The sequence below is a fragment of the Oncorhynchus nerka genome, linkage group LG27, assembly GCF_034236695.1.
Source record: "Oncorhynchus nerka isolate Pitt River linkage group LG27, Oner_Uvic_2.0, whole genome shotgun sequence".
Taxonomy (NCBI): domain Eukaryota; kingdom Metazoa; phylum Chordata; class Actinopteri; order Salmoniformes; family Salmonidae; genus Oncorhynchus; species Oncorhynchus nerka.
The window spans coordinates 27,517,609-27,540,684 of record NC_088422.1 but is presented as its reverse complement, the minus strand read 5'-3'; the positions used below and the strand labels follow the sequence as shown (position 1 = coordinate 27,540,684).

Here is a 23,076-nt window from a genome sequence, read left to right as displayed (position 1 = left end):
GAATAGCTCGATCGGTGTCTATTTCTGCTGTAGTGAAATTTGACAATCTGTCAAATGTCATCTTCTGTAGGAATAATACATTTTTCAGCAGCCATCCCATTACATGTCCACACTAGGGTTACATGGTGTCCCCAGTTATGCAGGAATTTAAACCATTTATTCCCATCCCATTTTGAGACTATTAGGTCACTTGAGGAGAAGAACTGTAGTGTTGTAGTGTATCATATTCACTACTAAGTAAATCAGTTGTGCGGGCTGTCAATATTGGCACATTGGGAAAATGTACATTGTATTCACACACACAAATAGATCAATGAACATTTATGGAAGAACCATTTTCATACACATGTTGATGATAAAGGATTTATAAAGAATGATGCAAGAGGTATAAAACACTTTCTCATACATACTAATTAATTAACAGATTATGCCACTGATTGTGAAAAGGGGAGGGGGGCTATTGTAGCCTACCAATAGTAATTACTGCAATGGTCCACAATAAGCATAAACTTGTTTCATGTCAAAATTGTGGATAACTGACTCCAACATACTTCCCAACGAACAGCCAATAGGAAACCTCAATGAGTGAACCTCCTCTCGAGACTAAATACAAACACATGGCCGGCCTGACTGTTGAAATATAACATAAGTAGAGAAGGTAAGTGTGTTTGAGTAGAGAAGTGTGTTTGAGTAGAGAAGGTAAGTGCGTGCTTTTCTGATATTATATGTGATGTACACACCTATAAGTTATGCGATTCACCCAATATAAACGTTTGGTATAAAATGTCTTCAAAGCTCTATGCAGAGTCAAGCGTTCGATAACTATGATTTGTTTATGTAAATTATGATGCGACATGATTGTGTAACCTAAAGTGAGCATCACTGTTATTCTCTCTATCTTTCTGTCTGTCTTTCTCCCTCGCTCCCACTCTCCTCCTCCTCGAAGACCGGGGGCGTGGAAGTTCGAACTTGATTCTGAACGTTTAAACACTCGACTTTATTGTACCGATTTTCTTTTCAAGCAGTTGAAAGGCTAAGGGTACAGGATGGTAAGATAAAATATATATTTACTCGAAAATTGTCTTATTCCATGTCTTATTTCAATTTCGCATTACAATATTTTTGAGCTATTGAAAGAATGGTCTTTAACGTTAATGCTGATGTGTAATGTTTTGTATCTATCTATTTAGACTACCTACATGGACAGAGGTGAAAAGGTTAGTTTTTTAATTACTAATATTTTTGAATTGCCCATAGACATTTAAATGAACACATAATTATTATTAGGACTTTCAACAAGTTCAAAGTATGATTCAGTAGTTGAGAAACTTAAACATTTATTTAAAATGTGTAAATAGCCTACCAAGATGTTTAAATGTACAATAATATTTCTCTTACATCTAAGAATTTCTAATTGCTATGTCATAAATGAATGAATGGGCTGATGCTAAGTGTGTCCCCCCCTTACATACCGGTTTTAAATTAAATTTGTTCATAGCACGACCACGGCAAGTTCGTCTGTTTCGACCACATCACATTCTGGGTTGGAAATGCCAAACAGGTATGAGAATCATGTGCCATTATAGTTGTTTTTCACTCTTTTTGCATGTGGTAAATATTTTCCTGAACTTTCTCCAAGTTAAAGGAGTATTCACTGAGGGGTGGCTATTGGCTCTCTTAAGGGGTGGGGGAAATAGGCATGCAACCTCAGAGTAGACCCCACCATTCTTCCTGCTCTTAATTTGATCCAGAAGCCGTAGGTTTTCCACACCATCACCAAGAGGTGGCGCCCCCACCACAGTCCTTTACAGTTCACAACACACTATTATTACGGTTTTTTTCCTGATAGTAAATGTACAAATATTGTATTGCTTGGGGATTGATTGTGAGTGGCAATAGTGTTTTTTCTTCTGTTTCAACAGGCAGCATCTTACTATTGTAACAAGCTTGGATTTGAACCGTTGGCCTATCGGGGTTTAGAGACAGGCTGCCGGGATGTGGTGTCCCATGTGGTCAAACAAGACAAGGTGAGCAGAGTTGCGGCATTCTGAATTCATTATGGCACATGTTTATAATAGCGAGGTAACTTGATACAAGTGATGGAGGTCCTTGGTTGTCCACCATGTAACTTTTTGGCTCTTTTTCTTTCACAGATTATTTATGTATTCGCATCCGCTCTCAATCCTGGAAACAAAGGTACAGTATGACACAAACATGTCATCCTTCATGTGGTTAGATATGATGAGATTGGCTGTCACTGACTAGTGTGCTACTTCACTCACTCCGATTTGAGTATACTTTTGTCCACCTCTTTTATTCAGAAATGGGGGAGCATTTGGTCAAACATGGGGATGGAGCCAAGGACATTGCATTCACTGTGGAGAACTGTGATTACCTTGTGCAGGTATCATAGCAGACTTACCTTTTAAACCAATGTCACTGCTCTTTCTGGAATGAGGAGAATGCCTCTTTCCTAATGAGATGGGTTAAAAATATTCTGTTGGATTGCAATCGTTTTCTTTGATTTATTGAAAATATGATTATTTTTTAATCTTCCTGGATCTTCATCACATGCATATGTTTATCTGTCTATTATACTCTTCAGAAAGCCAGAGAGCGTGGTGCCATCATAGTGAAAGAGCCGTATGTACTGGAGGACAAATATGGCAGGGTAAAACTAGCTGTTCTCCAGACGGTAAGACGATCAATATCTGGTGAATCTGAGTGCCGAAAAGGAGATTGACAGTATGCTCAAGATTTGGGATGTTCTCTTATATCTCTATAGTATGGGGACACCACACACACATTTGTGGAGAGGACTGCCTACAATGGGCTGTTCCTCCCAGGGTTCCATACTCCTCTCCACCGGGACCCCTTGTTGGCCAAGCTGTGAGTATGAACTATTTTATCTGGTGTTAGAGATGAGAGTGCTCTTTACAGACCATTGTAAACAAGACAGAATTTGAGTGAGTGTTTCAGTTAAACAGTTGACATCACTGTGAGGCCTTATCTAACGTTACAGACCCAGTGGATTACTGAACTTCATTGACCATGTTGTGGGGAACCAGCCGGATGATGAGATGGTGCCTGTAGTGGAATGGTAAGGCATTGTGGTAAGGGCATAGGGATGTATTAACACACACACTGGCCTGTACATTTTATTCCAGACAAAAACATCCATGAACATCAGAGTTCTTCTACCACACACTAAATGCAGTATAAAAAAAACAGCAATGTGTGAATGGGGGAGGTGTCAGTATTATGTAACCTAGGCTGTTTGGCGTAGGCCAGATGCTACTATGACTTAACAGTTTTTGAGCTGGGTCACTGGGGTTCCGCACATCTGGAGTCAGTTAGAGCTCCACCATGCAGCTCTGAGATAAAAAAAACAGGGATGGGTTTGATCTCTGAAGGGAAGGGCCAGGGAAGAGGGCTGTGGGATAGATATATTGTGGTCTTTCACCTGTCCATCCAACACACAGGGGTTCCTGAGGAGTAGGTTTTGTTTCCATAGGTACCAGAAAAACCTGCTCTTCCACCGGTTCTGGTCAGTAGACGACAAGCAGCTGCAGACAGACTTCAGTGCACTGCGCTCCATTGTTGTGGCCAATTATGAAGAGACAGTGAAGATGCCCATTAATGAGCCAGCCATGGGTAAACGCAAGTCCCAGATCCAGGCATGTCATCGCCATGTTATTCAATATAAAATATATTAACTATGTAAAGAGGTGTTTACCCAACGTAACAAAGTCATGCCATTGTCATCCATACACGTATTCAGTACCGTACCTTTAAAAAACACAGCATTACAAAAAGTAATGAGTAGAACTTGTACCTCGCTAAACTCACTGGACTTAGCAGGAGTATGTGGAGTACTATGGTGGCCCAGGTGTCCAGCACATCGCCATGAACACATCAGACATCATCACCGCAGTAAGTATTTTTACACATAAAGGCTAAGCTCAACCCGGTTACTTTTACATACACATTAATGGAAGATTGAAAGATTGGTGTGGTTAGTATATTCTCTTTGTTGTAGATCCGTAACCTGAAGGAGCGTGGCATGGAGTTCATGTGTGTGCCAGACACCTACTACCAGCTGCTGAGAAAGAATCTCCAACAATCGCAAGTCAGGGTCACTGAGGACTTGGACATTCTGGAGGTCAGAGACACAACTTTCTCTGATGTTTTAATAAATGTTTCAATGATTTGTTATATTTCAATTATCTAAATACCTGATAGTTATTTGCATTATAATGATAATTCAGTTAATTTGAACTTCTATGGTAGGTTCTTAGCTACGCAGCCAGACAAGCACTCTTATGTCCTGTTGCTCTGACAGGAGCTGAAGATCTTAGTGGATTTTGATGACAATGGCTACCTGCTCCAGATCTTCACCAAGCCTGTTCAGGACCGTCCCACAGTGTTCCTGGAGGTCATTCAGAGACACAACCATCAGGTGAGAGGAGCATGAGATTTCAGAGAGCCTTACCAATGAAACATTATATAACCAGATTGATTTTAGCACTTTGTTAGTGTATTGAAAACAATTTAAAGTATGTAATGTTGATAAAGATTGATGTCCCAATCTACATTTAGACTGAAAACTATGTGAAAACATGTCTTTGTACTCTTCCTAGGGCTTTGGTGCAGGCAACTTCAAGGCTCTTTTCGAGGCCATTGAGGCAGACCAGAATGCTAGAGGAAACTTGACTATCCTGAAACCTAATGGAGTGTCTAACCAAATTTGAAGTACCGCTCTGATTTACACGATTGATATAATGTCCATCATCTCTGAAGCTTACATTTAATTTAGAACTATTGAAAATAATTTGTTCAACAATTTATATCTGAGGTGAACCAGAATCTAGTTGAATGACTTTGATGGATAAATTGCTGCTCTATGCACACACTATTCAAATTTAAATTATGATTGACATGCCTTCTGGAGTCAAACATAGGAATGATTGTTAATTATTCAAATAATATAGTGATGCTAAAATAACATAAAAATATATTTGACTTGATGCCAATTTTAAAAACAGTGATTTCAGAAAGTATTCATACCCCTTGACTTATTCCACATTTTGTTGTGTTTCAGCCTGAATTCAAAATGGATTAAAAAAATAATAATTGTCACCCGTCATATGAAGAGTGGTACTCAGTGATGTGTTGGATTTGCCCCAAACATAACGCTTTGTATTCAGGATATAAAGTACATTTCTTTGCTATATTTTTTTTAGTTTTACTTTAGTGCTTCATTGCAAACAGGATGCATGTTTTGAATATTATATTTTGTACAGGCTTCCTTCTTTTCACTCTGTCATTTAGGTTAGTATTGTGGAGTAACTACAATGTTGTTGATCCATCCTCAGTCCTATCACAGCCATTCAACTCTGGAACTGTTTTAAGTCTCCATTGGCCTCATGGTGAAATCCCTGAGCGGTTTCCTTCCTCTCCGGCAACTGAGTTAGGAAAGACGCCTGTATCTTTGTAGTGACTGGGTGTATTGCTAGACCATCCAAAGTGTAATTAATAACTTCATCATGCTCAAAGGGATATTCAATGTCTGCTTTTTTTGTTTTGTTTTTACCCATCTACCAATAGTTACCCTTCTTTGTGACACATTGGAAAACCTCCCTGGTCTTTGTGGTTGAATCTGTGTTTGAAATTCACTGCTCGACCGAGGAACCTTACAGATAATTGTATGTGAGAGATGTGGTAGTCATTTAAAAGTTAAACACTATTATTGCACAAAGACTGAGGCCATGCAACTTACTATGTGACTTCTTTAGCAAATTTCTACTCCTGGACATATTTAGGCTTGCCATGACAAATGGGTTGAATACTTATTGACTCAAGACATTTCAGCTTGACATTTTTAATACATTTGTAAACATTTCTAAAAACATAATTCCACTTTGACATTATGGGGTATTGTGTGTGGCCAAAATATCAATGTAATAAATTCAGGCTGTAATGCTAAATCATATGGAAAAAGTCAAGGAGTGTGACAACTTTCCGACGGCTATGTGTTTGTTTTTGGCTTAGAAAACACATTTTTGTGACAATCAAAGTATGATCAAATATGGTGATGTACAATCCAAAGCAACAGAAAAAGAGCAGACATCATCATTAGATTTGAGCCAGCTATGTTATCAAATCTGGTATTAACAAGCACTTTTTAAGTATGACATTAACTCTGTTGTCTTAGCTTCACATTGTCTTATTTGCCTTACTTCTGAAAACAAATCCTATATAAGTGGAAGGAAGTAATAAACCACAACATATGACTCAATAAGATGCACAATGACAACATGTCAGTTTATTGTATCCTTTCCATGAACTAAAAGTCTTTTTTACACTTTACTTGTTCATTTTGATTCCCCCAATTGCTTTCGTAAACTTTTTTACTTTGGATACTTTCAGCATACATTTTTACGTGCATGTAATAAAACTACAACTGCATTGTGACTCCTTCCTCATTCACAGTGTTTGTGTGTGCGAGAGAGAACTTGTGAAAAAGACATAATGAACCAAATGATTTATAAATATAGTGACCACTCTGCCTAAAACAACCAACCTGAGAGAACAATGACCAAAATAACGTAATAAAATGCTTGACACAAGCTGAATACATCTTCATTAGCTCTCATGAATGAAAACATTTAACTCGTCATGTACACATTTGCACAAGAAATCACCTCTACAGGGCAAGGCAATATCATACCCCACCCTGTGTAGTAATTTTAAGGGAGAGGAGAACAGCGCCCATCCCTGGTGCAGGGGGTGTGTGTTTTTTCCACAAACTGTTTTAACAATAAATCACTTTTTTTGAAAGGAACTTCAATTGTCTGCCCAAGAGTTGCTGAACATCTTTGAATCTTCAGCTTGCTCCACTCTTCATGAACCTTGGTTGGAAAGGGAGGTATTATTATTCCTATGTCAGGAACTGTAAGGCAGCAGGACAGTCAGGAGTGCTTGAGAGGGGGGCTGGAGACAAGGGTTCAGAGTTCAGTTGAGGGAGCCCTGGCAGTTCTCTGCTCCACACAGACAGGGAATCTTCTCATCCTCGATGGGGAACTTGTAATCATACGTGATCTCCTCATTGACACTGATGGGCTGCCGGGAGTAGATCACTATCTTCTTCTGGGATTTCACTGTGATTATTTTTGCATAGCAATTAGGCTGAAGAGAGAAAATGTATTACTAAGTCATCAGTGTGATTCGAGTTGCAAAGCTACCGGTAATTTACCATAGTTAAAGTAATATTCAATCATTTTGGTAATTAACAGTAAATATATGGCAATCTATTATAACTTTGGTAATTTATACTTGAATACCTTTTGAAAAATGTAATAATGTGTAGTATTCATTTTTTATATCTATGTCCATATTGTAAATGTGTATGTAGTAGATATAACATATGGCTAAAGAGAAAATATCCTAATTAATGAAAAAAGCATCTAATCAACAATGGCATTATTATCAATGAACTCTGAAACTCTTCCAACTATTGACTTTTTCACAACTGCCAGCAGTTTGATGCCAAAACATTTACAACAAACACATATTGACATAGTAAAATAAATAAGTCTGTAAACAATATAAAGGATATTTCCTGCTGAAAACTTTATATTAAACACCAATGGTATTAACTAAGTTGATGGTAAATATTTAGGATAATGTTTTACAGCACTCATCTTATTTAATCAATTATTTAATGAATTTAACACACAGAGGACCAGAGATAATTCAAATGCACTGAAAAGATTTGGCATGGGTCCTCAGATCCTCAGAAGGTTCTACAGCTGCACCATCGAGAGCATCCTGACTGGTTGTTCACTGCCTGGTATGGCAACTGCTCGGCCTCTGACCGCAAGGCACTACAGAGGGTAGTGTGAATGGCCCAGTACATCATTGGGGTCAAGCTTCCTGCCATCCAGGTCCTCAATACCAGGCGGTGTCAGAGGAAGGCTCTAAAAATTGTCAAAGACTCCAGCCACCCTAGTCATAGACTGTTCTCTCTGCTACCGCACGGCAAGCGGTACCCAGAGCGCTAAGTCTAGGTCCAAGAGGCTTCTAAACAGCTTCTACCCCCAAGCCATAAGACTCCTGAACATCTAATCAAATGGCTACCCAGACTATTTGCATTGCCCCCCCCCCCCCCCCCCACACACACACACACTTTACACTGCTGCTACTCTCTGTTGTTGTCATCTATGCATAGTCACTTCAATAACTCTACCTACATGTACATATTACGTCAACTAACTGGTGCCCCCACACATTGACTCTGTACCGGTACCCCCCTTTACATAGTCTCGCTATTGTTGTTTTACTGCTGCTCTTTAATTACTTGCTACTTTTATTTCTTATTCTTATCCGTATTTTTGGAAACTGCATTGTTGGTTGGGGGCTCGTAAGTAAGCATTTCACTGTAAGGTCTACACCTGTTCGATTCGGTGCATATGACTAATACAATTTGATTTGATTTGAATTAGACACCTGTAATAATCTGAAGTACCCAAAAAGGGCCACTAGGTGTCTTGTGCTAGATTGAAAGATGCCCACAAAAATCTGATATTTTAACGTTTCCAGTAATATACCCGCCATTTGCAACCCCTATGTGTGATAGTCTGACCATTGTATCTATTTACAAAATGTTTCATAAATGATCAGTACTATAAATCAAACCATTTACAACACATAATAGTTCTGAAATGCAAAACATTTCCATAGACCATAAACCACTCACATTGCAGCTGTGGTTGATAAATCTGGCCAAGTTCCCATATTTAGTGGCGTCGATGATGGTATCCTGATCGACCCGGAACAGGTAGCTGCTCCCAATCCCCTCATCTTCATAGCGCTTCTCCCGCATATCTGCAATCACCTGAGGAGAGGGGTGGCGTGTCCATTCACACAAGTCACTCAGTTAAGAATTAGCTCTATCTAGATGAAATGTACATGTAAATGAATATGTATCCAAATGTTACACCAGTCTGCTGTGCCTCTTACTTCATGTCCCTTATTGTCCTACCTATTTACTGGGTACTGTGGTCCAGTCTGTGTCTCACCTGTCTGATGCACTGGCCCACATACTCAATCACCATCTCATCTGCTGCTATGGGCTCCAGGGCAAACAGGCCCCAGTCATGGATGTGACTGCGGCAGAAACGAATCCTCTTCTTGCGGAACTGAAACACAGGAATATCGTCTGTGACTAAAGCCTCATGTCGTCTGCAGAGAGATACACTGAACTGTACTGTCTGTCTGGGCACAGATGAGTGGTTGACTGACCTTAAGCTGGTTAAACCTGAGCAGGTCACTGTCACAGCTGAAGGAGGAGAGCAGACGACGTTGTTCAGACCTGAACTCAGACCCAGACCGCAGGGAAGGGTGTGGCTGGCTTGAAAGACCTACCCCCTGCAGAAATTAAATATTGTCCATTATCAAAGGAGTCAATTATCAGGTATGGCATACATTAACATGGGGGAAGAGCTGTTCCTCTCTGAATACCTGGGTGTCTGCAGAGGGCTGGTCTGTATTCAAACACGTGCTGTTGAGGTATTTTATTTTGTCATTCTTGCTGATTTTGTAAAAGCCCTCGCTGCGGGCAGATCCTGTCACATGGTCCCACATCCAGTCATTGAGCTCCTTCCTCTTCTCCGTCAAGACTCTGGTGAGTGCAAAGGGGTCAAGGGAACTAGACAATAATTCACTGATGTATAGAGGAATATGTATGCAATTCTTAATTAATTTCAATTTGCAACAGTTAGTCTATAAGAAATGAATTCTAAAACATACACAATAACAGTTGAGATCCCATTAGTGTATCAGTGTCCAGTGACAGTATGGTAATAACAGCTCTGTAGTAAAGGATATGAGGGTGGGGGACCCAGAGAGTGTCACTGAGCCAGCTGAAGCCATTGTCCTGCTGTAGCAGCCTGTCATAGGTGACCTGCAGCAGCTTGGAATCCTCCTCATCCAGGCCCTCCTTCCAGACACTGTGGAGGACAGTCATCTCCTCACTTCGTGACCGACGACAGGGACTGGCCGAGAAGACAGAGGGCATGGCTCTCTGCACTGACCTCATCCTTTGCCATCGCCTCATCCTCCGCCTCATCTTCCGCCTCATCTTCCGCCTCATTCTTGGTTGTACCCTCCTCCAGGAGCACTTCTCCATCTCTCTCTGGTTCTCCACATCCACCAGCCCTGACCAGTTCTCCAGGCCCTGCAGGGGTAACTTCCTCTGGGACCCAGGATTAGGATCAAGCCACACATACCCATGGCCAGAAGTTTCTGCTGATGACTCAGACAGGCTGCTAGGAGAAGAAGCTAAAACAGGTGCGTCTGTAAGCATTTCATCACAGGATAAAGGAGCACCATTAGTCCTCTGTGAAGAGGCCAACATAACGGTGGTATTCCTGTGTGTTCTCTTGGTTGGGATGAAGTCCCTCCCAGGAGTTTGTGGGGTCCTGATGTAGAGGCCGGTGCACAGGGAGGGGAGGGGGAAAGGGTTACAGGGAGTGGGACTAAACCCTGGGTCTCCCTCTGTGAGGCCTGACTCTCTGCCCGGTGTCACTGGCACCCTCCAGGGGGTAAGGGGATTCCATAGACCCCTCTCATCTCTCCCTGGTGTTTTGGGCATGTCCTCATATGTTGGGTACGAGGCTAAGGCAGGGCGATGAGTGGGGCGGCTCTGGGACAAAGGCTCACTGTCTGTGGGGGAAAAGGAGAGGAGGTGGTCCATAGAGTCCTCCTCACTCTCAAGGAGGGCCTCTGCTCCCCGGCCAGGAGTGTGTGGCAGTTCCACCTCCTCCACAGCAGGGGGGGTTGGTTTGCTCTTGAACAGTAGGTCTGAGTCGCTGTCCCCCAGAGAGCCAGTGGGGGTGAGAGGCCGGAGGTTCTCCACGTTATCTGGTGACTCAACGCTCCATTCAGGGCTATCTATCTCCACTGCAAAGTCAGGCTCCACCACTGCTGGTAGAGGAAAATAAACACTCTGTTTTGTTGAATCTAATCCCTGTAATTGCTGTCAGGCTTTAAATTCATACATAAGAGTTGTTTGAATGTTATTGAAGAGCACTTTTATTATTATTTACCAATACATGCATGTAATTAAAATCTACCTGGCAGTCCTATGGGTGAGGGGGCCTGGAGATCATGGTGGTGCTCACTGGACAGGAGCTCCATCCCTGGGTCAGGTCGGCTTGTGCAGCTGGTGCGCCCAAAGACATCTCGAGTTAGACAGACTGAGTGCTTTTCCTCCCAAGGCTGATCCCTCAGGACTGGCTCTGACCCATCCAGTAGGTCCAGCTCCGTGCCTGGGGTAAGAGGGGCTGAGGGTGTGGCCGGGGGCTCCAGATCCATCTCCTCCTCATCTGATGACAACACCACACACTCTACCTCCCTGTTGACCTCATCAGCATCTTCATCTGTCTCATCCTCTTCCTCTGTCTCCTGGTCAGAACTGGAGTCATAGTCTGAGAAGTCTTCACTTTCCTCAAAGGAGGAGTCAGATGAGTCAGACTCTGAGAGGTATTCACTGTCTTGTGAGGAGTAAGACTCTACCTCTGAGAGGCTTACCCTGGCAACTTCTAGTAAATGAGAAAACAATCGTGTGCATTTCAGTATGTGTAACAGATTTATTGAAGTAGATTTATTAAGCAACTATTAAAACCCCTTAAGACAAAAACTCAAAGCTTCTTAAACATTACCCTCATTTGGAGACTGTAATCCTCTTGTAACTTTAGAGAAGACCACATCTTCATCATCATCTTCATCATCATCTTCATCCTCGTCCACTTCTTCCTCTTTTTGTTCACTGTCATCATTTTCATCCCTCTGCTGAAAAAAATAAAAAATAAACTGGTTAATGCAACTTGAAACATATAATTTGATTAAATACATTTGGCATTTTGGTATTGCTGTTGATTGACAGCTGGAAACCTCTGTGTACCTGGCGTTGGGGAACCTTGTCTGCTTCCACAGTATCCTCCTCTTTGTCTCTTGTTGGCTCCCCCTCTTTCTCTTTGCTCTCCTCTTCCCCCTCACTGTCCAGCTCCAGTGGCCTTGCATGTCTTCGCCTCACAGCTGGAATAGTTCCAGTTTTTGGGGACCTGTCCAATGTGTGATTCGTTATATTACTCTCCAGCTCTAAGGGGAAAGAGAAAGAAAGCGTGCTAAGCATTCACAATATTCTCATTGTAAAACCAATTGAAATCATACTGGGGAGTAAATATGTTGCCTTGTCCGAATGCACAGCACTAACCAGCACTCTCATATGCATCATTAACAGGTGTGTAGGGACACTTTCTTTTGGGGTCCTCTGAAGCAGTCGATTCGTCGGACTCTTTCTTCTTTACCTACACATGAACACAAGTCACGATCATCATGATCATCACCTCCACAGACACAGTCACACTGTACCTTGTTTGAGCTCCTTCGTGATACGTTTAGTAGTAGCAGCAGAAGCCTACCTTGAAGGAAGGCAGGTTGGTGGCACCACGCGGGCCAATGTTCTGTCTTAGGGAGTCTCTTGGTTTGGCCCTCACCTCCACTCTACCCTCTCTGGCATTCACAAGACTTACAGCAATCTGAAAAATGACGAAATGAAGAAGCATTATGAACATTATAGCAACAAACCACAAGTATCAAAACAGATCATTTGCTGTGGTGTAGAAGAGTTCTGTATCTTCAACTATGCTGAACTTCAACTAGGTAGTAGCTCACCTTAGCTTTCAGCTCCTGGCCATCCCACCACTCATCAAACGCCCTAAAGGCTACCCCCTCAACCATTTTACGGTTGATGTCTCTCTTCACGATGGACTTAAGCTCCTCCGTAATGACAGCCAGCACTTTTTCCACTGTGGCCTTATGAGGGTCCTCCTGCAGAGGCAGGTAGCCTGGCGGGGGCACAGAGGGGTTGAAGGTGGGCATGAAGGGAGGCAGGGGCCAGGGTTGCCCAGTAAAAGACACTGGCACACTGCCACACCCAGGCAGACCATTCACCTTGTCCATATGCACAGTGTGCAGCGTATTCAAGGGATATGGGTAAACTGGATGTAGGATAGAGGGGGGGGCTGCCATAGTTGGAGGAGGCCCAAGGATAGTGAGAGGGGGAGGAATGTGTGGAGGAAGCAGATGGAATCCTGGAGGTGGGATTGGAATAGAAAGAGGAGCAGAAATGGGATGGATGGAAGGGTGGATTTGAGGGTGAGGGTTGGAGGGAGAGAATCGAATGGGGAGGTTGGAGTGGGTGATTGATGGGGGAGGATTGGAAGAGGGAACTGAAGAGTGAGGATTGTAGGGAGGGATTGGAGCAGGGTGATTGAGAGAGGAGATTGGAAGAGGCTGTGGCAAGGAGGGAATGAAGGAGTTGACTGTGATGCTCCTGGAACAATGGCTTTTGAGATTTGACATTCCAGATTGCCCCGCATTTGAGATGTCCTTGTCTTCCCCTGGCAAATGGAGACCCTGTGAAAGAAATGATAAATGAATAGATTGTAACCCCTCTCCCCAATGTGCAATGCAATAAATATGTCCCTAATTCTTTATCTGTGATGTTGTTTGTTAAATCTCGTTAAACATATCAATATGTTCATACTCTCTATTTTCTCCAATACCTGAGAAAATGATAAGGAATGGAGTGCCCGTCCCATATACTTTTCACTAGAGGTTGACTGATCTGCATGGTCCATCTCTGTTCCTTTACTTCTCTCCCTTTGAGTGAGAGAGAGCGTCCCAGGAGGCCAGGGGGGCTGTGAGGTCCATATTAGAGAAGACATCCCTGGAAGGGACTCGTCTCCTTCCCACTCAGGGAGGGGAGTGGGACTGACATCCTCCAGACCATCACTGGTGGTGGGGTGGGTACAGTTCACAGGAGATCCACTACGGGCTGGGGTGTGGTTAGACTCAGGAGAGTACATTGAGGCAGGGGAGAATGGGGAAACAGGGCTGTCCTGAGAGTGCACTTCAGCATCCAAACCCCTTTCACCATGTAGAGGAAGGCAGGAACTCTGAGTCTTGCTGAGAAGCATCTCAATGCGTGAGTCCAGGCTGTGGCTCTCTGCCTCTGGGATGAGGCTTCCAGGAGAGTTATTGGGAGGGGAAGGGGGCGGTTCTATAAGGCCCGCATCGGGTCCAGAAGGGGGAGACTGGGGTCTCTCCCTCAGAGGTACCACGTTCATACTTGTGGCACTGGCAGAGCTGCTGCTCAGATGGAAAGCCTCAGAGGCAGGAGGTATAGAGGGCACCCTCCAGGACTCCTGTTCAGGAAGGGAGAGGTGGAGGGGAGGCTCTGTGGCAGGGTTATCATCACCCGAGGGCAGGCGGTTCTGATACCAGAAGACGGAAGATTTGTAGCTGCCGCTAGCAACCTGGGTTTGGGGTTGGAGAGGACGGTGAGGTTGGAGGTGTTTGAGGAGAGAGCTCAGCTCTGAGCTCTGATGGTGGGATCTCATATAAGGTCTCCCTGGTTGACGATAGCAGACATCGCGCCTCAAGCGTCTGTGAGCACCGTATGAGGAGTGTTCACCCTGAGTGACTTGGTGGACTGGGGTGGTGTGCTGGCTAGAGTAGCAAGAGTCCTGAGAGAGGGGTGTCCCAGACAGGCAGGGGGTATGAGGGGTGCCCTGAGAGAGGGGTGTCTGCCCAAAGCTGCCCGGTGTGTCCTGCCAGATACTGGAGTAGGCTGTGTCTAGGGAGAGAGGTGTAGCCACGCTGGTGGGACTGGAAATAGACCTTGTCAATGATGAACTCCCATCAGTCAGTTTCTGCAGAGGTTTGCTGTCCTGAAGATGGAGGAAACAAAACAGAGTGGCTAAAATGAAGCAACGAAGCATCTCACATCGCCTCAGCCGAGTCTACTCACATCACCATAACCAAAAACAACTTAGAGAAGTTGTTTTTGAGCTATTGCTCAAGCTATTGCTCGCCTGAGGTAGAGTATCTCATGATAAGCTGTAGACCACACTATCTACCTAGAGAGTTTTCATCTGTATTGTTCGTAGCTGTTTACATAACACCACAGACTAAGACAGCATTGAATGAGCTGTATTCAGCCATGAGCAAACAAGAAAACGCTCACCCAGAGGCGGCGCTTCTAGTACCCGGGGACTTTAATGCTGGGAAACTTAAATCCGTTTTACCTTTCTCTCCAGAGGGAGAAAAAAAACTTTGGACCACCTTTACTCCGCACACAAAGAGACATACAAAGCTCTTCCTCGCCCCCCATTTGGCAAATCTGACCATAATTCTATTCTCCTGATTCCTGCTTACAAACAAAAATTAAAGCAGGAAGCACCAGTGACTAGATCAATATAAAAGCGGTCAGCTGAAGCAGATGCTAAGCTACAGGACTGTTTTGCAAGCACAAACTGGAAAATGTTCTGGGATTCCTCCGATGGCATTGAGGAGTACACCAGATCAGTCATTGGCTTCATCAATAAGTGCATCGATGACATCGTCCCCACAGTGACCGTACGTACATACCCCAACCAGAAGCCATGGATTACAGGCAACATCCGCACTGAGCTAAAGGCTAGAGCTACCGCTTTCAAGGAGCGGGACTCTAACCCGGATGCTTATAAGAAATCCCGCCAAGACCTCCGACGAACCATCAAACAGGCAAAGTGTCAAAACAGGACTAAGATCGAATCGTACTACACCGGCACTGATGCTTGTCGGATGTGGCAGGGCTTGCAAACCATTACAGACAACAAAGGGAAACACAGCTGAGAGCTGCCCAGTGACACGAGCCTACCAGATGAGCTAAACTACTTCTATGCTCGCTTCGAGGCAAATAACACTGAAACATGCATGAGAGCACCAGCTGTTCTAGAAGACTGTGTGATCGTGCTCTCCGCAGCCGATGTGAGTAAGACTTTAAACAGGTCAACATTCACAAGGCTGCAGGACCAGACGGATTAACAGGACATGTACTGCAAGCATGCACTGACCAACTGTCAAGTGTCTTCACTGACATTTTCAACCTCTCCCTATTCAAGTCTGTAATACCAACATGTTTTAAGCAGACCACCATAGTGCTTGTGCCCAAGAACACTAAGGTAACCTGCCTAAATGAATACCGACCATGTAGCCATGAAGTGCTTTGAAAGGCTGGTCATAGCTCACATCAACACCATTATCCCAGAAACCCTAGACCCACCCAATTTGCATACCGCCCCAACAGATCCACAGATGATGCAATCTCTATTGCACTCCACACTGCCCTTTCCCACCTGGACAAAAGCTCAGCGCTCAACACCATAGTGCCCTCAAAGCTCATCAATAAGCTAAGGACCCTGGGACAAAACACATCCCTCTGCAACTGGATCCTGGACTTCCTGACGGGCCACCCCCAGGTGGTAAGGGTAGGTAACAACATACCTTCCACGCTAATCCTCAACACAATGGCCTCCCCAGAGGTGCGTGCTCAGTCCCCTCCTGTACTCCCTGTTCATTCATGACTGCACGGCCAGGCACAACTCCAACACCATCATTAAGTTTGCAGATGACACAACAGTGGTAGGCCTGATCACCGACACCGACGAGACAGCCTATAGGGAGGAGGTCAGAGACCTGGCCGTGTGGTGCCAGGGCAACAACCTCTCCCTCAACGTGATCAAGACAAAGGAGATCATTGTGGACTACAGGAAAAACAAGCCTGAGCACAGCCCCATTCTCATCGATGGGGCTGCAGTGGAGCAGGTTGAGAGCTTCAAGTTCCTTGGTGTCCACATCACACTAACAAACCATTGTTCCTGTTCCCAAGAAAGCTAAGGTAACTGAGCTAAACGAATACCACCCCGTAGCACTCACTTCCGTCATCATGAAGTGCTTTGAGAGGCTAGTCAAGGACCATATCACGTCCACCCTAGACCCACTCCAATTTGCTTAACGCCCCAATAGGTCCACAGACGACGCAATCGCAACCACACTGCACTAACCCATCTGGACAAGAGGAATACCTATGTGAGAATGCTGCTCATCGACTACAGCTCAGCATTTAACACCATATTACCCTCGAAACTCGTCATCAAGCTCGAGATCCTGGGTCTCGACCCCGCCCTGTGCAACTGGGTACTGGACTTCCTGACGGGCCAACCCCACCCCATCTCCACCTCGCTGATCCTCAACACTGGGGCCCCACAAGGGTGCATTCTGAGCCCTCTCCTGTACTCCCTGTTCACCCACAACTGCATGGCCATGGACGCCTCCAACTCAATCATCAAGTTTTCAGACGACACTACAGATGTAGGCTTGATTACCACAACGACGAGACAGCCTACAGGGAGGAGGTGAGGACCCTCGGAGTGTTGTGTCAGGAAAATAACCTCTCACTCAACGTCAACAAAACAAAGGAGATGATCGTGGACTTCAGGAAAAAGCAGAGGGAGCACCCCCTTATCCACATCGACGGGACAGTAGTGGAGAGGGTAATAAGTTTTAAGTTCCTCGGTGTACACATCACGGACAAACTGAATTGGTCCACCCACACAGACAGCGTGGTGAAGAAGGCGCAGTAGCGCAAATTTGGCTTGTCACCAAAAGCACTCACAAACTTTTACAGATGCACAATCGAGAGCATCCTGTCAGGCTGTATCACTGCCTGGTACGTTAACTGCTCTGCCCACAACCGTAAGGCTCTCCAGAGGGTAGTGAGGTCTGCACAATGCATCACCGGGGGCAAACTACCTGCCCTCCAGGACACCTACACCACCCGATGTCACAGGAAGGCCATAAAGATCATCAAGGACAACAACCACCTGAGCCACTGCCTGTTCACCCCGCTATCATCCAGAAGGCGAGGTCAGTACAGGTGCGTCAAAGCAGGGACCGAGAGACTGAAAAACAGCTTATATCTCAAGGCCATCAGACTGTTAAACAGCCACAACTAACATTGAGTGGCTGCTGCCAACATACTGACTCAACTCCAGCCACTTTAATATTGGAAAAATTGATGTTAAAAATGTATCACTAGCCACTTTAAACAATGCCACTTAATATAATGTTTACATACCCTACATTACTCATCTCATATGTATATACTGTACTCGATACCATCTACTGCATCTTGCCTATGCCGTTCTGTACCATCACTCATTCATATATCTTAATGTACATATTCTTCATCCCTTTACACTTGTGTGTATAAGGTAGTTGTTGTGAAATTGTTAGGTTAGATTACTCGTTGGTTATTACTGCATTGTCGGAACTAGAAGCACAAAGATTTCTCTACACTCGCATTAACATCTGCCAACCATGTGTATGTGACAAATAGAATTTGATTTGATTTGAAAACTAACATGGTCCAAGCACACCAACACCAAACCTAATCCCCCCCAGGAGACTGAAAAGATTTGGCATGGGTCCTCAGATCATGGGTCCTCTAGAACCCTCAAAAGGTTCTACAGCTGCACCATCGAGAGCATCCTGACTGGTTGCATCACTGCCTGGTATGGCAACTGCAAGGCAGAGGGTAGTACGAACGGCCCAGTAGATCACTGGGGCCAAGCTTCCTGCCATCCAGGACCTCTATACCAGGCAGTGTCAGAGGAAGGCCTTAAAAATTGTCAAAGACTCCAGCCACCCTATTCATAGACTGTTCTCTCTGCTACTGCACGGCAAGCGGTACCGGAGTGCCAAGTCTAGGTCCAAGAGGCTTCTAAACAGCTTCTACTCCCAAGCCATAAGACTCCAGAACATCTAATCAATTGGCTACCCAGACTATTTGCATTGCCTCCCCTCTCCCTCTTTTACACCGCTGCTACTCTCTGTTGTTATCATCTATGCATAGTCACTTCAATAACTCTAGCTACATGTACATATTACCTCAACTAACCGGTGCCCCCGCACATTGACTCTGTACCGGTACCCCCTGTATATAGTCTCGCTATTGTTATTTTACTGCTGCTCTTTAATTACTTGTTAACTTTATTTCGTATTCTTATCTGTATTTTTTTAAACTGCATTGTTGGTTAGGGGCTCATAAGTAAGCATTTCACTGTAAGGACTACACCTGTTGTATTTGGCGCATGTGACTAATACAATTTGATTTGATTTTAATGAGCAGTAATAAACATAAGATTGAATTCTGTCTGTCAAAGAACTATAAATGGAACACATTAGAACAGTAGAGCAGTAAAACTCTATTACCTGCAATCTCTCAGTTAGGCATTGGAGGGTGTGCTCATCACTGCCCAGTGGCAATGTTGAAGGGGTGTAGAGTCCACTAACAAGAAGATGGAAGTACCGCATTCTGTTTTTACCTATAAAAGGATTAGAGTCAGATGGATCACTACCCAAAAACCAATTGAAAATCATAAATCATAATCTATTACCACATTTATTGACATTAGTTATGTATGTGTAATTAAGCCTATTTTCAATGATCAATCAATTATATTAACCTACCCTTTGGATCAAGTTCCACGTGGATAATGTTCCCCATGACAGAGGTGTCATGAAGGTGTTCCACAGTGTCCTTTGCAGCCTTGACTGTGTCGAAGATGACTTTAGCAATTCCTAAATGCTTCTTGTTTTTAGGATTATACAAGATTTCCACTTCCTCAATCTGTCCGTACTTTATGCACATGTCAGTCAAGAAACCCTCCCCTACGTTGTCATTTAACCTGGCAAATGTCACTTCCTTGGGTGGGCCGACATAGCATTCATCAATCTATAAACATTAATCAGATAACAGATTGTCAGTTGGTAAACAATTATTATTATCTATCTAAGATTGCATTTCACATGACGTCATCACAGAAAATGAGGTGTTACCTTAAATTTGGGGACCAGCAGGTCAGTGTCTCTGAATTTGGTCCAAAGACGACAGATTCTGGGATCCCGGACAGTATCCACAGGAAATGCCCCTAAGTCCTGAACCTGATATAGCATACATCAAGGAGATAAGAACACTCATGTGGGAACAGAAAAAAAGTGTGTTGTCAAAAGAAAGTTTAGGTCAAGGGCAACAGTATCTGTAATAACATTCAACAAGTAGCCTAACACAACTAGATGTAAAAATCCTAAATTAAATCTACTCACTGGCATGTTGAAATGATGCCCATCGTAACGATACACTTTATAAAACCCATTCTTCAACGCAGGGTCTACGATCAACTTGCAGCTCCTCCAGTGCTGAGGATGTTTTTCTCCGTGATTTACCTGATGGTTGATTTCCATTACATTCACCACACCTGAAAACGTAAACAGTAGGTCTATTGAACATACGGCATACGCAATAGCCTATATTACACGCCATGTTTAAAATATTTATATAACAACATGTAAAACAAAAAAACATTGTTCTATGCGACACGATAAAATGCACAAATGTGATGGTAGACTGACTACTCGTTAGAGATTTTATCATCTGGTCCAAGCCATTGAAACACGCCCTGACAGGTGATGGAGAGATGGCGATTCACCTGTAGCTACCAATACAATGTTATTGTAATTCGTGATCTTTTACACGTTTTGCTAGTCTTGAGCACATTTTTATCGCGCTTTTCTTTTAATCGAGAATATGTTGCAATGTTTTTTATTTCTAATTTTCTCTTACCTGCACCGAAAGCTGCCTCCCACGGACCTACATTGTGCACCTGTTGTCATAGCACTTTTTTCCTTCCAGTTTACAGTATTGGGGACTGGGGACGGGAGCCTATTTATGAATCACTCCGCACATTCGATACTTTGAACTGAAGAAAATAATGTCAAGCTTCTGTCAATAAAATAGGCCTACATTAAAATATAAAAGGTTTACTATATGTAAAGTTATAGAAATATGGAGAGTGTAGGATCTAGACGACGAATTGTTGGAGAAAGTACCTAGATCTACAATCATTCATCAGGTGTTCCCCAAAAAAGAAAGGAAAACAAACACAGTACAGGTCACAAACCTCAGTTACTGATCACTGTGTTTTATTAAATCATTTTTATAAAATATATATAAATAAATTATTCAATTATTATTGGATTCTACCTACGGTATATGGATTCTACAAACAAGCAGAGTATTCGTACATAAATTATCTACTATCTGATTGATGTACATACTTTAGCATTTGATCCACTAGGTGGCATATATATTTAATCTGTTTTGAAAGGGTGGAACAGCGCCAATTGCAACAGACAGCCATAATACTAAAGGGTCTGTTTCCATGACCCATATTAAAGCATTTCCATTTGTTCACTCTCCTGCAAAAGGTTGATTTTGTTCTGGAGCTAATGAACAAGGGCTTTCCAGGTTCTTTTGATTGTATCTCTTCTGGCTTTCATGTGTTCCTTGACAGGGTTGGTGAGTAACAGATTACATGTAATCTGTTACAAGTAAGGGATTACAAAAACCGATAACTGTAATCCGTTACGTTACCAGCAAAAATATTGTAATCAGATTACAGATACTTTTGAAAAACTAGATGATTACTTGAGGATTACTTTTAAATTCAGAAAGGATGTTTGTGAAAAAAAAATCTTGGACACTTCTGTTTTCTCAATGACATTCAAATCAACATTGAAAAAGGCGCAAATGTAAGTTTGTTCCACCTCAGCGAGTCTGACCGCAAGTCAGAGACCACTATGATAACGCACCATCCAAATTGATCCAATTTGACTAAAAGTTTAGCTTGGGGGTATCAGGATGACATCAATAGTGTAGTCTACTGTGATACGGATATCAGGTATTATTGATATCTACATAGCGCATTGATGTGATCTGCTGCTCTCTCATTGAGCTATTTGCGCTCTATGGATTGTGGTTGTTGTGGATAGCTGTTCACAAATCTAAAAGTGTATTTGAACACACTACTGCTTATCAATCATTGTTTTTGAAACCAGTGGACAGCCAGTGAAAATGCATTCTTGCAACAGCCACGTCGTGCGGATCCCAGCCTGTGGAATAAAAGTGGGTTTTTTATTGTTCAATCTAATTCATGCTTATAAAAAAAAATCTAAGGTCTAATGGAAAAACTCACACACTTTTGATATACTTAAGTCTGTAGTTGCGACATCCATATATCCATTGATTCTTGAAGTATATAAATGCCTCATGAGCTTAGTTCAACTGTCACACTCCATGAGACCCCATCGAAGACAAGCTTATTTTTCTCCAATGTTTGTAAACATTGTCAATGTAAACAAACACGGTATATCCTCATAACATGGTTAAAACAATAATTTTGATATCATGGATGGTCAGTCCTTGCATCCATAACTCTGTCTATTAATCTGAGTATCACGTGTCAGGTAAGACCCGGATGCAGACAACATCGAAGGAACAACAGTTTATTAATCGAACAGAGGCAGGCAACAGACAGGTCAAGGGCAGGCAGATGGCAGTAATCCAGATAGGTGGAACAAGGTACAGGACGGCAGGCAGGCTCAGGTTCAGGTTCAGGGCAGGCAGAATGGTCAACACCGGGAAAACAAGGAATCTGGAACAATTGAGAGACAGAAGCAGAGGGAAAAATGCTGGTAGGCTTGACAAAACAAAACGAATTGGCAACAGACAAACAGAGAACACAGGTATAAAAACACTGGGGATAATGGGGAAGATGAGCGGCACCTGGAGGGAGGTGGAGACAATCGCAAAGACAGGTGAAACAGATCAGGGTGTGACAGTACCCTCCCCTCTAGGTACACCACCTGGCATCCTACCTGGGCGCACACCTGGCTGACCAGGGTGCCGGCATTGGAACTCAGAGATGAGGTCTGGGTCCAGGTTGTCCCTAGCGGGGACCCAGCACCTCTCCTCCGGGCCATAACCAATCCCAGTCAACCAGGTACTGGAATCCCCTGCCCCGAGGTCGAACCTTCAGGAGACGCCTCACCGTATACGCCGGTTGCCCATGGATGAGCCAGGGAAGAGGGGTGGGTCTGGAAACAGGAGACAAAGGGCTGTGAGACATGGGCTTGATTTTATACACATGAAAAGTGAGATGTATATGGAGGGTATGGGGCAACAGAAGGTGAACAGCAGAGGGGCTAATGACCTCGGAGATGGGGAAGGGGCGGATAAACCTCAGGGACAGTTTGCGAGACTCCACCTGGAGGGGCAGATCCCAG

General features: G+C 43.6%; 2 protein-coding genes across 3 annotated transcripts; one reads left to right on the top strand and one right to left on the bottom strand.

Annotated features, from left to right (window-relative positions):
• Positions 1–579: 579 nt before the first annotated feature.
• Positions 580–6,468, top strand: LOC115111020 (4-hydroxyphenylpyruvate dioxygenase-like). Of its 2 annotated transcripts, XM_029636907.2 has the most exons (15): positions 591–658; positions 947–1,049; positions 1,191–1,217; positions 1,499–1,561; positions 1,923–2,027; positions 2,154–2,196; positions 2,322–2,404; positions 2,606–2,695; positions 2,786–2,889; positions 3,023–3,100; positions 3,515–3,677; positions 3,862–3,933; positions 4,040–4,162; positions 4,343–4,459; positions 4,641–6,468. In XM_029636907.2, the coding sequence occupies exons 2-15, from the start codon at positions 1,047–1,049 to the stop codon at positions 4,749–4,751; spliced, it is 1,182 nt and encodes a 393-aa protein (XP_029492767.1). In that variant the 5' UTR covers positions 591–658; positions 947–1,046; the 3' UTR covers positions 4,752–6,468. The 2 variants fall into 2 exon arrangements, with proteins under 2 accessions (XP_029492768.1, XP_029492767.1); XM_029636908.1 differs by lacking the exon at positions 4,641–6,468 and having other exon boundaries at positions 580–658; positions 4,291–4,453.
• On the bottom strand, positions 6,054–20,200 carry LOC115111191 (histone-lysine N-methyltransferase SETD1B-A-like). The gene is made up of 17 exons (XM_065011524.1): positions 20,059–20,200; positions 19,792–19,896; positions 19,423–19,687; positions 19,165–19,277; positions 13,632–14,798; positions 12,739–13,482; positions 12,486–12,602; positions 12,278–12,371; positions 11,966–12,162; positions 11,724–11,850; positions 11,136–11,603; positions 9,889–10,983; positions 9,523–9,689; positions 9,304–9,429; positions 9,081–9,200; positions 8,759–8,896; positions 6,054–7,188 (listed from the first exon to the last, which is right to left on the bottom strand). Exons 1-17 carry the CDS (start codon positions 20,194–20,196, stop codon positions 7,015–7,017), a joined length of 5,355 nt encoding a protein of 1,784 aa, XP_064867596.1. The 5' UTR covers positions 20,197–20,200; the 3' UTR covers positions 6,054–7,014.
• Positions 20,201–23,076: the final 2,876 nt, after the last annotated feature.